We start from the raw sequence: 17,371 nt of genomic DNA on the forward strand, positions 1-17,371 counted from the left end.
TGGAAGTCAGATTTTAGTAGATCGTGGCGCCATACTGTGTCATTTCTCTGCTTGGCGGGTCTGATTTGATATAATACATTTTATGCTTATGCGACATAGAGATATACCAGATTTTTGTTTTCGTGTCAACTTCTATGTCATCCTACTTTTCCTCTTTCAGTAAATTACAGCATTTGTTTTATTCTTCCTCGATTAGCTTTTGATATGCATTGAAAACAAAATACCGCACAACCAAATATGCTGCCAAACTCGCAGCGGCGTTGAGACCAGCAGCGCTGCAATAATCAAGAATGGTTGCTGGCATCTGCTGTAAATGCAGGCGGGTTTATAGTTTCACTTCATTCTTTTTTAATCTATTTTGATAGTCTGTGGGTATACCAGTGAATGTCGCCTTCTGAACGCGAATTAAGCACCACGCAGTTGTGTTGATAGAGCTTAATAAATTTACTGTACTAACTGCTTGTCTCGCACAGAACATCACTGCTTGTAGACGCGGTTTACCATGGAGAAAACGAAACTACTAAATAAAAAAAAAATAGGTTTTCAATTATTTTGTCATGTTTCTCAACTCCACAGCCGGATAATCGTTAATATGGAGGATAGAACTTCCAATGAAGGAAGAAACAAAATTGTTAAAAACGTTAGTCGGCTATCCCTTTACGTCTCCTGCATGTTTATTCAAATCAGTGTTCCGATTCGGGTAGCAATGGCATATTTTTGATCATGCGATACTAGCGTTACAAAGCAAGATGGGTTAGTATATTCTAATCCAGCGCCCCTTTGAATGCCCCGTAGTACAAACTCTAGGTGAATTCTCTCGGTTGATCTTTGTGCTGCATGTGAAGTTTACATAGAAAGCATCGGCCCCCCAATGGAAATTATAGAAGAGAAGAGAGAGCAAAAAGAAGGCGAAAAAGCGCCTTTATAGTCCAGCGCAGAAATATCGAAGACAGATATTTCGAATTGTTGGTTGAATAGATCTACATTTATGGTGTTGCTCAATATGACGAATACTTGTCAGGCCCTTACAGTGGAGCTGCCCCTATACGGCGTTCTTCTAGCTCTGTTTGCGTGCAAAAAAGGAGTCGGCTTCCCAGCCTTAGGCCCCTGCTGATAGCTTTGATAGTGGAAAAGAAAGCGCGGTCCGAGATGATCGTAAACTGGGGTTTAACGTGATCTCTGGTATATGGCACCCATTTTGACTCCACGTCACTGTAGTACTGAGCACCAACATAACTCAAATTCTTGGCGCTGTAGAAGCGCGTCGTTAGCGTGAATTCTCTTACATGCAGAATGGCGTAAGATTATGTGTTTGAATTTAATATGATCCGTTACTGATATTTTCTACTATTTATCCATCCCTATCGAATTCGATATATCTTGGTAAGAACGCACAAGAGTAAAGAGAAACTTTTGACAGTATTAAAAGAGCGACTAAGATCGAGCTCCCTTCTCTACACCAAATCGCATATCGTCATAGTTTTGCGTAATCAGCGCTTTATCATTTCGTTTGTCCCCTTCCCGCAGTCGACAAATGTGTAAACAGCATGACACAGCAAGGAAGGTCTGTGGGTCTACCTATCAAGAGTGTCTCTTGAAGCAGATGTTTTTGGGCATGCTGCTTTACTGCACTCAAAGCCTGATGTTTATAGAAGAAATTGGTGAATACAAATTTATTTACAATGAGCGGCATACAGCTGATCTTTTGAATCAGCGCTGCTTTCCCATGAAGTCCCTCGCCACAGTGCGGGAAGTAGTTATTTTCACACCTTTGATCTCACTCAGTGCTAGACGGGCAGGTTTCAAGCGCGCGAAAATTCCTCCTCTCTTGCACCTTCTGCGGTGTCCACAAATCCTGAGTTGCAGTAAAAGGCGTGTCCAGCAACGACGATGGCATCGGAAGCTCCGGGCGATGAAGTCCTCCACGCTTTCTTCTTTCGGCCTTCTCTCACGACCACTGCAAACCACACCAACGCCAGGAAGAACTGGCCACCGGAGAGAAACCGGTACATGTTGTCGTAGGAGCCGACATAGTCTCTGAAGTAACCTGCGTGAATGAACATTCTTCATATATTTTCCGGAATAACCATCAATTTAAACTTGCATTTTCGACAGCAACTCAGTGGCAGTAAACTATGCCTGCTCCAAAATAACAGCTTGAGGGGCTAGTTGGTGCAGAAATCACAGAAGTATAGAAATGATAAATGAGAACCCTTCCGCTGGCCTAACCAGTAGTAAAGTCCTTTCCTACACGGCGGCTGCAATAGAACATAATGCAATATAGATAGAACAGAAGATATGATCCGGTAAAGCGACACAAAGAAACTAAAGCCTACTAAAGAGCATGACCGCTCCACAACTACAGCCGGCAAATCAGTGTCATAAAGAATCATAAAATATCTCACAAAAAAGTCATTCCGTGGTAAAAGGAGTTGAAGATTGACACTACGCCTAATGTATTGATGTTTAATGTATCAGTTTGAAGGTTCAGGCCAGTTCATTACCGTGTGAGGTTTCACAGTTTTCCATAACACAAACGATCGTGGTTGGGAAAATGTAATCAGGTTTTCTGTTTTCTGTGCTTTTAGACAAAGTGTATAGACTGTCATTATGCTGGGGAGAAATTGTCATAGAAGGGGAAAAGTGCGCCAAAAAAGACAGACTAAATGTAACAAGGTATATAAAAATGTATCCACTACTTTCTATTGGAATTCTTGTCTAAGTTCAAATATTTCCCTCTTAAGCTAGCACCTGTAATTCTCTGTTTTCTGTTTCTGTTTTCTGTGCTTTTAGACAAAGTGTATAGACTGTCATTATGCTGGGGAGAAATTTTCATAGAAGGGGAAAAGTGCGCCAAAACGACAGACTAAATGTACCAAAGGTATATAAAAATGTATCCACTACTTTCTATTGGAATTCTTGTCTAAGTTCAAATATTTCCCTCTTAAGCTAGCACCTGTAATTCTCTCTTTTCTGTTTCTGTTTTCTGTGCTTTTAGACAAAGTGTATAGACTGTCATTATGCTGGGGAGAAATTTTCATAGAAGGGGAAAAGTGCGCCAAAACGACAGACTAAATGTACCAAAGGTATATAAAAATGTATCCACTACTTTCTATTGGAATTCTTGTCTAAGTTCAAATATTTCCCTCTTAAGCTAGCACCTGTAATTCTCTCTTTTCTGTTTCTGTTTTCTGTGCTTTTAGACAAAGTGTATAGACTGTCATTATGCTGGGGAGAAATTGTCATAGAAGGGGAAAAGTGCGCCAAAACGACAGACTAAATGTACCAAAGGTATATAAAAATGTATCCACTACTTTCTATTGGAATCCTTGTCTAAGTTCAAATATTTCCCTCTTCTATGCTAGCACCTGTAATTCTAGTGCTGAGACGAGGGCAACTACTAAATTGTCTAATTCCTAAGCAACAGGAGCATAATTTAGAAGCGCGTAAGTCACCATTGACTTTTCGTCCAGATCATACCTGCGCCACTGATTCTGCCACTGAGCTACGAATTCAACGCAAGAGCTAGGAACGAAACTTCAATTTCCTAATTTTACTGTTATTTTATAAAAAAATAAACGGCTTTCTGATATTGGAGGATGTTAAGTAAATTCAAGGTCAGCGGTCAGGAGCCTGATTCTGCCACGGAGCTATGTATTTAGCGCGAGAGCTGGGAACGAAACTTCAACTTCCTAATTTTACCATTTATTTTTAAAAAATAAACGGTTTTCTCATATTGGAAGATATTAGGTAAATCCATAGTCAGCATTAAAGTCATGATTACGGCCGACTTTTGGCTGACTCTTTAACTGAAAGCAATGCTAAAGAAGAGGCACTCACTGTCACTTCAGGATAATTAGGCTTTGCATAAACTGTTTTTGATACAAATTACCAATACACGGCCGTCGCTCTGTGAAAGGCAACTGATAGTTTCCACATGCTAAAATCCTTTACTTACTTGTAGACCGCATCCGCAAAACACTGACACAAAAGACGTGGCACGCTAGATTTTTTAAAGAACACGTTTATATATTTCTGAAAATACCGCGCTAAAAAGAGAAAACGATTGCCAGTAGTAAAATCCAAGTAAAGGTTAGTTCTATTTTTATATCAAAACTCCAAATACAGCTAGGTACTATGTCGTAATAGACCATATAATTACTTCGCCTCGATAATTCCTGCCGATGGCCTACAGATAGTCTGAAAATATATGTTCAGTTCAAGCGCTTAACACGCACATCATAATAGAGATAACCATAGATCACTGTGTGCAGCTACCTCCACTCTATGTGACCTCCGTTATTTAAGATGTAGATTTCTGCCCAAATCATGAGATTTGCCCTCGTTATGGCTACCATTGGATAGGAGGTACAATAATATACAGATATTACTATTAAATGCGACAGCTAATTTTTCCCTTCAAGACCACTTTTTTTTTTACTTCTCTTTGCTTCGTACAAATACAGATGGGAGCAACACATCACTGTTTTGACAAATTATGATCCTTGTGAACTTGTGAACTACTCATAGCTTCCTTGTCCTCACCATATATATTCCTCGTGTAAAGCTTACTACTGTTTTTTTTTTTTTTTTACATTGACCACGCTGTCTTGGTGCTCACTATGTCCTGTTTTCATGTTTTTTTGTATTTCTTATTTTTAATTATTTTATTTCAGTGTTATCTTTCTGAACGCCACAGTTGGTTTTGTGATATGCAATATGGTCGGCTTTTGTTTGATATTGTCTGTAGAATTTATCTTTCCTAAATTGTTATATGTAATTCTGCCGTACTAATTTTAATTTTTTTCTAAATCCTGCTCTACATTGAAATTATTCATACTAGAGATATATTGCAAAAACAAAGTCAGGTTTTCAGAACTTCTAACATGCCATCTTTATAATTGCGAGCGCACAAAATATTATGTGGCCTTCCTATTTGCCTTGCCGGTGAGATTGTGAGCTTCCCTTGATTTCGTAACTTCATACAAAGCATCAGAGTTAGCACGCAACGTTTGCATATTGCATGTTTTCGCAGCAAAAAAAATATTTGCTGCAGTAATATTTGTCTAGTTCGAAACGCTCGTAATCACTCATGACGCAAACCAGGCGGAGTATGAAGAAAACTGCTACAAAACTACCAGTACTAAAAGTTCATCTTATTTTTAACATGCCTAACTATTCTTACTCCAGCGTACACTTACGTGGTCTCCGCAATGTGCATATCAGTTCTTCTATTCCGAAATTGACGGTCGAATGTAATTCTAAATATTTCGTATAACTACAGGTCTACATAAACCATACCTTATCAGGAAATATCATTGTCGCTGGAGGTATTGTACCGAAGTGAAGGAAAGAATATACTTCAAGGTCTAGAATTTATGTCATTAAAATGTGTTAACAATGTGTCATAAAAATTGCCTTCAATAAACTCACCAATGAAGAAAGGCTTGAGCACGAAGAGGGGGCCAGCCACCGTACCGACGATGCCGTAACTAAGCGGCAGCCTCTGGATTCCCATGTAATGAGCCATTAAGGCCGGATACATGGTGACACCGCAGCCTATGGCCATTGCAAGGCACAGGCAGGAAGCCAGAACATGGTAATAGCCGGTCGCAAGCGGAAAGGTTTGCAGCGCAATGGCCATCCATAGATATGTCAGCAATGCCAGCCAGCTGCGGGTTACGTAGCCTTTGTCGGCGAGTAGTGGGATGCCGAGGCGGCCGAAAGTGTCAGTCATTGAAAAAAGTGGTATTAGCCCTACGGCGGCCTCTAAAGACGTTCCTTTGTCGATGGCGAAGTCCACCACTGTGGTCATGAAAACGTCGAAGTTGTAGCCAAAAACAATGTAACTCACCATGATCACATAGAACATGGGACTCTCGAGCACTGTAAGGCCATGCCGAAGGCCCCAAGGATTTACTGGCTTTTTTTGCTTCTCCATAAAATTCGCTCTTTTTTCTTCTCCGTTTGTAGCTTCTTTCTGGGTGCTTTGAGATAATGCTCGGCTGGCTTCTTTCTGGATGGTAAAGACCATTTTGGCGTGTTTCAAGGCCAGGCCATCTTCGGCGCGCTTCTTACGTATCCATGGTGGCTCTTTCAATAGCAGGCTGATCGCAATAACGTGGGCTATGAGTGCGCCGAAAATCAAGACGCTGCTGCGGAAATTGTAGGTCTGCTCCAGAAAGAGCAGCAGCCGAGGGAAGACAAATGCTGAACTGGTTGATCCCGTGTACGTAATGCCAAGAGCGACACCCTTGTACTTGTCGAAGTATTGGTTGATGAAGAGCGGAAGCGTCATGAACACCAATCCAGATCCTAAGCCTTGAAAAGAAATCACAGAAAAGAAGCGGTATTTTATTACAATTACAACAAGTAGGCTCAAATCCCCTCGACCTTTTGGCCGAAATATAAAACGCCTTGATGTGGAGCAAAAATTAGTCAATATTACTTGCGTTCCTATGCTACATACGTAAACCTTATCAGAGTTGCACAATAAGGTATACCCAATACAAATGTTTATAATTTGTCAACACTTCATCCTGATGAGTTCTATATACCACCCCGTCGAACAATGCCCTTCAGTCATTACCTTCTAGTCTTCCTGTTTTCCTCAACAATTATGCGCATCAGTCCGTCGACTACAAACCTGACATATAATGTAACAATGTAAAACATGAGGTCAGCTTGATGTTTTTCTTAATCCTGATAATCCGATAATTCCGTGGTGGGACACTGTATTTGTTGTAACGAATAACAGTATATTTGTAACACTCCTTGTTATTTAGAGAATGAGATTTTTCCATATTATGCTCCTGCTGCTCTCATGTTTTAGGACACTCGCCTCGTAAAGCTGCTGGTAGCAGTACATTTCGTACGGCTGCTCCGTCCATGTATTTTGTGCAAAGGAAAAACAATTATTAGATTTCAGTACACTACCTGAACTGGCAGTTACATTAGTGCAGGTGTGCTTGCGGGCCTGATGAGAATAATGAAGGGAGTAGGAAAAAGTGCCAAACTTATGTTCTACGCCCCCTAACCTCTCATGGCTGTTCTTTTGTTTCTTGTCGTCATATCCCTAACCTCCCATGCTCAAATCCGAACCGGTGTCAGGTGCCCCTTTCTTATCTCCAGACCGTTTGCCATAGCTGCTGTAATATGTGAAGCAGGTTGCGTGCCGCCTAGTGCACCACGGCGACTCTAATGGGAGTGATGATGCGAGGTGGGTAGCGACCATGATGGCAGCACCTTCCGTACGAAATTCTAGTGAGTAAAGCTTCCTCAACCAAAAAGCCCAATCTACTGAGCGCCAACCCACACACTGAGCTGTATCTTCAATTTCACATCCACTCAACTCCCCGATCATTCGCCAACCCTACCCTAGTCAAATTGTAACCCCTATCATTCTTCTACATTCGACCTCCTCAGAGTATAGGCCCACGTCGCAGCGGATCAAAACGGCAGAATCTTAGCAGGATTAAGATATTGCAGGAACGCCTGCTGTCAAGAATCACCACCCGCGTCAGTGCTAAAACCCTCAAGCTAGCGTCACTGCTAAAACCCTCAAGCTAGGGGTATGACGGCCCTCCTCGTTGTCTCCCATGTACCCAGAATTTTGTTATATAGATTATGTGATATTACATTTTTAAGCTAATGAAGTTGAGCAGCGGGTGTTAGCAGCATGTGGAATAAAGAGCGGTGGATGTTGGATGAAAGCGTTTTTGGTGAACGAAGTTGGAGGACAGCACACCCATCTGGTGGTTTGTGCTTCTCTGGGGAAGACTCTGTACGTCGATGTTTCACACTAATAGCAAACGTTTTGTGAAAGCTGGTACTGCTGAAAAAGTAGAATGAAATGTAATGGTCGAGCGTCCGATTTTGACAGAACTGCGTTGTCAATATTTTCCTACATGTGACTTGATTTTCGTTTTGAAATTATTCTCTTTGTTTAGTCTACTTTAAGCTGACTTCATAGCTTTTATTTCCACCCCAGCGCCCCAGCGAGGTGGATACGTTTTTAAAACGCCACCTACTCATCAGAGTACCCGGTTTCAAACTCGACTGCCGGCGACTGCGCTTCAGGAAGGCAAAACGGAGTGGCGTCCATGGGCTGTACGTTGTCACTGCCCGTATAAGATCCCTCTGGCCGAAATTACTCTGTCGTCCTCAACCACGACATAATTTTCTTTCCGCTTTCACTGCCACCTTCCTTCCCTTTCCTTACGGTACGGTTAATGTGTTCACGAATAAAATGTGACACTGCTCCTTTCCTTCCTAAAACCAATTATTATTGTTAACTTTCTGCCCGCACATGGGCTTATGGAAGACGCAGGTGGTTCGGTGATGATTGGACGCCTCTTGTAGGGATACAATCGACAGCAGCAGGCTTGGCTTCGTCATTACGTTTTTACTCAAAGCATATAAATCTCGGTCGGTCGAAAAGCGCTCACCGCCATAACCCTGAATTGAGCAAAATAGTGTCGGAGACTTACTGCCATATCTCCGAAAATAAGCACGTGATTCTACAAGAAATTCCGTAGTCACTACTTACAAAATACTTCATTGGAAATCTAGCTGTTGTGCTACAAACTCACTGCAAGACTTTTCGGCGACATGCAAATGATCATAATTATGTATCACTCATATTTTGATGACATGAAAGGGTCAGGCAGGAAACATCTGATAAAACGTACTGTCAGTAATTCTGCCGTAGTACTGGGACAACGGGCTTCGTTAAAAATATGCAGTTGAACATATATTTTTTTGCGCGAGACTCAACAAACGCCCAGGAAAAACGGTTGACATTTAGAGAATTCACCGAGTTCCTCACGGCTGGTTCAAATTATATAAAATATTGCTTGCGTCTCGTTCTCTCCAGCTACTTAGAGGGCTCTATGCTGTTTAGAAATAACCGCGCTGCCATAAGCAGAGCTTGCTAAAGCTGATGCTACTGTCCAAGATGACACCTATGTCACGATGGTGCGCATAAATTAAATTAACATTTTCCTAAGTTCTGACGTCCCAGCCTTCCGCTTTCTTGGAACCTTTCTCAGTTGCCACGATTTCTGCATGCTCTACAACGCTTTATACAGGACCCGAGGCTGTGGTATAAAAAATCAAGAAAAGAAACATCGAGTTGCTGTGGTACGTTTTACAACTTTCGAAACAAAAGAGATGATAATTGAACTCAAGGCTCTAAATAAATATTTTTATATGTTTTTGAGACCACACCTCATGACGGCCGTCTCATAGTACGCGCAGCTTCCCGTCCTACAAGAAAAAGTTAAGGGTACTAATATAGAAAGACATTAAATGCTCGCTTCTCCACAGTGCAAAGCGGATGGCATAGAAAAAGCATTGCCCATTAAGCGTTGCAAATGCAACACGAGAAAAAACATCTAAACTCTTCATCATGATGGTCAACAAAAAATACAGGATATTCTTTGAAAATGTCCCAACATGAAAAAAAAGTTACTGGATTTATCACTTTGCTAGCTGTGGTGTTATATTTTAGGCGAAAGTGTAGAGCAGGAGAGCCAGTCTGCTTTATTATTCGCTATTTACCTAAATACGAAAATTTATTTTCTTTAATTTTGATTCTTGGGCTATGTTGTACTTTCGCTATTGGAGCTGGACCTCCAAATAGCATTACCCTGAAAAAGAAATATCTAAGAAACTGAATCGCGTATCTCAAGGCCAGGAATAGCAGCCTGTTAGACGGATTAACACCATAAAACAGCGGCAGCCCGCCCATGCGATGCAGGAACTCAAGCCAGAAGTTTCATACATACATGCGCACCCTTGCAGACATCAATTCATAGCCAGACAGTTGCGCGGCTGATCACCTTCAATTTTGCTTTAACTGCAGCCTCGCTGATAGCCGCTTCGCCGATTAGCAATGGGCGTAGTTATTGGGCTCACAGTACCCGCCTCAAAACACCGTGACGGAGGGATCAAAGCCGGATGTACTAGCTGACGCTTCTTTTTTTGTGATGCCGCCTATTGGGATAACACATATGGGCCTTCTAAATATTTAGGAACATTGTTTATTGCTATACTAATTAAAGGACCAGATCCAAATTTCCAAATAAAACATACCCCACAAAATAAATATTTAGAGCATTTTAACTTGCTTGCTTTATTAACAGACTAATTGAAGCATTCTTCCCTTTACCTGTACTTCGCCGTTGCCACCGATACACACCCAGGGCAAAAATAAATCTGATGCAAGCTTTAAAAAGTTTAAGCCCTATAAAAAAAAAAGCAATAAGTATAGTAAGCGCTATTCTCGTGACGTAAGCGCACATTTTCTAGAATTGCCATAGGCAATGGGGCATATAAGTTTCGACGTTTCCTGCATGCAATGATCTATTGCTCCTGGTGTTTTCAAAAGAGTCTCATAGCCTTCCTAATATTGAACTCTCTAATTTGGGCTCGCCAATTCTTCTTGGCTAATAGGCAATGATTAAAATAAAACTTTGATAACATTTTGTACATAAAACATTGTAAGGAGCGCATAGCAGACATTATCGGATACTCTGTCCATTGTAGGCGACAGCATCTTGCATCAAATATATATGCTGGGCGTTTTAGGAACAGCTTTCGTGAATTCCTCGCTATAGAGTTAGAAATAGGCACTAATTCCAGGAAGCCATTCACTTCCGCGCAGGATGTAATTTAGTGTGAAAAACGCTTTTTTATATAGAGGTTTTATTTTCTCAAGCCCACTCAGGATATGACGCACAGAACAATGCACGGCTTGTGCAATGTTTATCACCTGGAGTTCCTTACCATGCATTTATATCGCAGGAGCTTGTTACGCCTTGCTATATGCCCCCATCGAAATCGGTCGACCTGACAGGGTTTGATCCCGCGTCTTTGGGTTCAGAAATCGACTACCATGACTATGGATTCACCGGGGAGCGGCTAAACATTCCTCTAATTATGTAGATATTTTGTAGAAACGCGCTAATTGCATTAAAGTCAACCAATTTTTGAAGATAGTGGGCGAAGGAGTTTGAATCCGAGCACAAAACGATGCCAAGACAATTTTTTTAGACAAATATACTTCGAATATTGCGCTTAGGGCAAATTATTCTAAATATTTTCTTCACCACACTAAAACTGGGTGCATTAAATGCACGGAAAGTTCGGTTGAGACACGACGCCTAACCTGTCACACTAACTAGGCCCTCAGTTTAGAAATTCACTTGTTTAAGGACCATGCCACCATGTCATTCTGCACCTACGGCCAAACAACGGGTGGGGCTCAGATGGATGTGTAAGGCATGTTCAGGGGCTCTTGTGGCTTTGTGGGAGATCTACTATTTCTATTCTTCTTAAGCAAACCGGTTTCCATACAATCTTTTACCACTGAATGGTCAGTTATTTTTCTTGAGCGCTTGGTACAAGAAATGGAGATTGTACTGCTAGCGGTGTAGTTGTAACGTTTGAGGTTGACGGGGCAGTAGAGCTTGCAGTTCAAACTTCAGTCATAGGCACTGCAACATATTATATATGCAGTTGTATTGCATTAAAACTATGTTTTCTCGGTACGTTCTTCGACGTTTATTTTTGTGCACAAAAACTGAAAGATCTCTCGCGTTTATTTACAGCTCTGCAAAATATACACTTTTGTCTCAAAAGCTGATATTGCGTAGTTTTGTATGCGGCTTCGAACTCTCAGTTACTACTTACGACTCAGTCAGATAATTATGTCTAAGTCGTGATGTAATATTACCTCCGCCGCGGCTGAGATTAACTTTTTAATTTTTTTTCTGTTTGGGGCATATTGTTTTCAAGAATGTTTGATAGTCTCGACCAGTGGTCTTGCTTTAAATATAAGCAGAACAATTATTTTACGTCCCTTCACTCTGCGTAAGAAAACAATGGTGAATACTTCATTTACGGCAGCCAATATACGATAAATATTGCTTCATTACCGAATACTATTCCTTGAGTTACAGTGATCCAGGTAATGTTAGGGGCGAAGCTAGATGCTATGATACCCCCGGCCATGATGATACTCCCAGCGAACATCACAGGTGGCGCGGTGTACTTCTGGCACAGAGGGCCGGAAATGATGCCTGTAAGGAAAGAAGGCACAGCTTATCATACTGACACTGAACATACTACCAGCTCCAGTTCGGGTTAATCACCTACTCGCCCCACGGATTGTCTGTGTCGTGAAAAATTACGGCTTTTAGATGGAATGATGTCAAGTTGCCATGTTAGAGATATTAATGCTTGAGAGAGGGTTGAGGACACTGGTTATCCGCATACTCTGCATTCCTATCTCAAAAAAACTGCGCGTGATAATAATAAAAAAATAATATACACTTCCCTATGCTTGTGCATTTCTTTGAGGACGATAGCCAATGCCCCTCTGTCGATATAAAGCTTCGTCAAAGGGTGGGCTCATACAGCCGGCTCGAAATTTCTTTACACCTGTTACGCTTAAACGAGCTAAAACCTGCCAATCCTTGCAAACTTATGCGAGGCAAAAGATTCACTAAATAAGCTTGAGATGCTTATCTGTGAGAATGAGGAATCATTTTGCGCGCTCACAATTGTTTTTTCGCTAATGTTTTTGTGCGGTGTAGTCCTTGTGGACGGGCTCTTATGAATGAATACCGGTACCCGTTTGAAATCCGAGGTTGACCACGATGAGAGGGAATACATTAATGTAGCAGGTGCTCATTTTTTCTTTTATTCAGCCCTTTACAGCATCTACTTTGCCTTGACGGCCGCACTCTTCTACGCACTTCACCTCTATGTAGCGAACAGCAGTGCGCTTTCCCTCAACTATTCAATGCCGTAGCTTTCTGCAACATCTCCCTTAAGTCAGAGCTTAATTGTGGTCGCCCGCACGGTGTCCGCGTTGCGGCGAAATCCTAGAGGGATGCGTCATCTATGGGTGCCGCGTGTGCACCTCAATCGGAGGTGGGCTGATGACCTCATCTCTTACAACTATATCTTGGGCACAGTAGCAAAGTTTACCGACTGCATTTCGATTAATTAAGCAAGTAGTGTTTTCGCAATAATAATGATCATGAATAATGCACCCCTTCACTTCCAAACGAATATCGCTTTAGTGGTCCCGATGAGAATGTTTACCTAATCATAAAACGAGAACCACCTTCTAAAAAACCAGCTGTGCAGCATTTTCAATGTTCTCCAAATCAAGGCGGAAGCTTCCATTTAGAAGGTAGAAAAACGAAGGCTACAATATATACCTTGTTGAAAATCGCTCTTGTTGTTATTATCTATACCGCTCTTTTTTTTACAAAAACCATCGAAGTACCGTAATTAAGTTTAAAGGTCAGGTCTTGTTTGCGAGTTGTTGCCAATGGATCACCCTTAATGGGTGAGTGAACTTGTAGCTTCACATCATAACGGTCATGCAAAGACTACGAGAAGAGCGGCAGTACAGGGTACCTAATGGACTACAATCCCGTCTAGATGATTACCTGATTACTGCCTCGAATGCCATTTATACCACTTCAGGCACGGCGTCACATGTGGAGAGTCGACCCAAATTTCACTATATGCTTGCATGGAGCGCGGATTGGCGCATTTGAATTTGGCACCAGCAACATTTACACCTCCCCTGTCGAGTACGCGGTGCCATCTCTTATTAATACAGCGAAATGGTTTTGTAAATGGCAAGTAAGTAAAGATGCACGTCACAGCGTTTTGCGTAGGGATGAACCCGCAGCTATTATTTTTGCATGCCTCTTTTTAAACCAATGCCTAATGATACAATTTCTTGTAGTGAATGTGCCACTAAGGGAATGTAGATGCTGCATACCAGATTTCATCATTCAAGACACAGAAAAAGTACTTCAGTGGACTGTCTGAGTTTCGCGTCCACACATTTGGACACGGCGTCTTAATGCCACAAAAGTGCTCGCGGCGCTTTGTTCGCATGCCCATTACGCGAACGCGAATAAAATATAAATATTTTTGCATAATCTTTTATATTCGAATTCTTCCTGGCCTACTGATCATGCATGGTGCAAAAAGAAAATTTCCAGAAAATTTATTTGCCACCCGAAGGGATTATACTAGCATTTTTCGTCTGTTATGGGGGCCCTTAAACTTGAATTTCATGGGTGATATATTTGATCCTAAATTATAGTCGACGCAGTGCCAAACGAGCAAGAAGGTGATAGCGTTATTGAACTATGTGAAGAGCCAAGGTGTTTTTGTGTTACCATGTGTTGAAGGTATTCCGCTGTGAGAAAAAAAAAATCTGCGGGATGACCGCGACCTTCAGAGAAGCCAGAATCGTCACATTTTGCGCACAGTTAGGCGCGAAAATTTGGATAGTTTTCACTTCACCGCCATGCAAATCACAGCGGCGTTTAATCGTGATTACTACTAAGATTGAACGACCACAGCACGATAATATACGTTTTCGGATTCCACCTCTCAAAACTAATTCAAGAATGTATTGCTATATGGACAGGCATAAAATTTTAATATTAGTCATAAATAAATATTTACTGGTAACAAATTCGGTACTTCAATTATTGGAGTACGATAATTCTGAATAACGCTGTACAAAGGCATACGGCTTCCCGCTTTAGAGTGAAGGTAAACTTCAATTACTTATACCTAATTAGCGTTGAACAAATAATAAGAATGTCTACAGTTAAAGTCATCATATTAGAAATAAATAACAACACATGACTTGTTGCTGCCGCGGAAAGTTTAATTTTCATCCAGAGTTAAAGATGTAACGGTAATTATTACTTGAAATTCATCCAATGTAATTGTACTCGACCAACGCAATTCCAAGCTGGACGACTCAATTATATACTGTCAAGTAAACTTTTAAATCCGACATATTTAGAGTGCTAGTATATTGAACATGTAATTAGATTGATAATATTATACCCAACATAATCAGTTTAACGATATATAAATTGATTCGATAGGGTAAAGTCGAAATTTTGATGAAAATTACTTAGAATAAATAATTAAAACATATATACCTATATAGAGCAGTGTAAATATACTCAAATTAAGCTATCCAATGGTGTAAAAATTGATCAGCTATGCTAGAGTTTAGTTTAAAATAAGAATCAAGTATTGAATTCAAATCAGTTTGCACAATTAATTAGTCATTCGCTCAGCACTCGTATGCTCATAAATAACACGGTCATGCACCAGTGCATCCTAGTACACTACGCTAAGCGAAACTTGTAGCTAGGCAGACCAGGTCCCATTCTGAGATATGCAGAACTTCAACGTCATCCACGGATACAGATGCGGTCCGAGGAAGCAGTAGTAGGCGGTCCTGGAGCAGTGGGTATGTCGCCCTTAAAAGCGGCAGCGGCGATCCTGCTCTCGTCTGCAAGCTGCAACGGTAACTGACACCATTGGGATTACTTCCAAACTCACCGACCATATTTGCCATAGCTCCCATTAGGCATATCGGCCAGGCTGCCTGACCTCTGTCCGCATTAAACTCCTTCATTATTCCGATGTACAGGAAGCCCGATGACCGGATGGTGGCTGATGTGAGGAAGGTTGTCAAAGCGCAGATGACAGCCACGTGCCAGCACTGGTCGATGCCTCGCGCTCTCACCAGCGGTGCTTTTGTAATGGCAGCTGCTTGTCCTTCCTCGCCAGCCATCCTGTGGATAAAATACATTATCAGTTGACTTGTCAGCTTGAGTGGCTAAGAAAAAAACGCAAAACCAAGCAATATGAAATGTTGTCTATTCCAATAAATGTAGGTTGCTATTGGGAGACTCATTCCTGCTATTAATGCCAAAACAATGTGCTTAAAATATGGCGACATTGCGCAGACATCTGTATAAGCCATAGGTACGGAACTTATGCTCGTGCATATTAAGGCGAAAGCCTTTATAGCCTCATCGTTGTAGTCAGCAAGTGTCACGCTTTTGCGGCGGCTCTGTTTGGTCGAGACGAGATGACGACATGGAGGTCTCGACCAATCACAGAGCACCACCACAGTGTGCACGAATGTATGCCTTTTATCGCCATATGCCAATCAATGAATAATTACTATTTAATTATTAGTCAATATTATATACTGATAAGTAGTAGTTGCTCAATAAATCATAACAATTGTTAATTACTGAACACTGATTACTAATTACTACTTGCTTACTACTAATTATTTATGGTTACTAAACATTGACACCTGAGTAATGAGCTAATTAATAATAAAATAATGCCGCGCAACCAAGACTGCAGTATGCGCGAATGCGAGCCTTGTAAGGCCATATGCCAATGAATGCTTAATTAGTAATGAATGACTAATTAATTGTTTAGTTACTTAGTGCCAAGTTGTAAATAGTTGCTAGCTTCTAATTATAAATAATCAAATCATATTTTCGCAATGATAATTAAACAAACAATATTGATGGCAAGTTGAAAGATAATTGCATTTTAGGAACAATTGCGCAATCATCAACCTAATTAACAATTGTTGTCGCCTTAAATGGCCATATGGGTATCTGTAACCACGTACTAATTATGGGTTAATACATCAATGCCCACTTGAACAATTATAAATTATTGCTGAAAAATTATTAATTACTGATCAGTGACAGTTGCGTAAACACCTAATTAAATGCTAAATACTGCCACTCACCCGGTAAAATCGCGTAGCAGAATGCAGCACACAGGCGTTCGCCTTTCATCACTTTAGTCGCCAATGTGTCCTCAATTTTTTTTCGGCTAGGGGGATTCAATTTACCTCGCAGTGATGCCTCCGTTTCTATCATTGGGCAACAGCATTGCTATTTTTCTACATGGTCGTTGATTGGACTACGACACAAAAAATTGGCAACATTAATGTTTTATTTTAGGCATTGAGGCGATGGCGCTAATGGCATCCATTTTCAGGCTCCCGCCAGCATGTCACGTTCGAGTACATGCGCTTTACTCCTTAAATAATAATGAATATTTTGTTTTCTCTCGGTTATCCCACACATTAAGCAGCACAGTGGAAACAACTCTCTATTTTGTCTCTTTTTCCGAATTCTAATGTCTGTCAGCTACAAATAGACTTCAGAGAAAATAATTAAACGAACCAGCTAATGATAGTGGTCTATATAAAGCGCGTGCTAACAGTTATTTTTTAGAACCGCTTTGGTTAGCAATCTGCACATGCGCTGCCAAAACGAATAAAAATAGCGCATGTTTTGTAGCTGGTGCCAAATAAAGTGAATAGTCAGAGAAGTTAGTCGAACGGGAATCGAAAATTTCTAATAGTCAATAATTTTGCGAAAAACTATGAAATCAGGAATAGTGTCAAGCACTAGTGCCCTAGCGAAAACACTGTCATGCAGTATTGACTTCTGGATAAATCCCTATAGTCGTAAACATCAAGCAA

The 17,371-nt window shown here is 41.0% G+C and overlaps 1 protein-coding gene across 2 annotated transcripts in view; it reads right to left on the reverse strand.

Moving 5' to 3' along the window:
- Positions 1–1,650: 1,650 nt before the first annotated feature.
- LOC146194954 (monocarboxylate transporter 9-like) overlaps positions 1,651–17,371 on the reverse strand; it is a 41,759-nt gene continuing 26,038 nt past the window's right edge. For both annotated transcript variants that reach the window (XM_084596163.1, XM_084596162.1), the window contains exons 2-5: positions 15,406–15,641; positions 11,940–12,083; positions 5,434–6,321; positions 1,651–2,047 (exon numbers count right to left, since the gene is read on the reverse strand). In XM_084596163.1, the coding sequence (XP_084452289.1) occupies positions 1,803–2,047; positions 5,434–6,321; positions 11,940–12,083; positions 15,406–15,640 (1,512 nt within the window). In that variant the 5' untranslated portion in view covers position 15,641 and the 3' untranslated portion in view covers positions 1,651–1,802. The remainder of the gene's footprint in view (positions 2,048–5,433; positions 6,322–11,939; positions 12,084–15,405; positions 15,642–17,371) is intronic.

The sequence above is a fragment of the Amblyomma maculatum genome, chromosome 3, assembly GCF_055883805.1.
Source record: "Amblyomma maculatum isolate TAMU_Amacu chromosome 3, ASM5588380v1, whole genome shotgun sequence".
Classification (NCBI taxonomy): Eukaryota; Metazoa; Arthropoda; class Arachnida; order Ixodida; family Ixodidae; genus Amblyomma; species Amblyomma maculatum.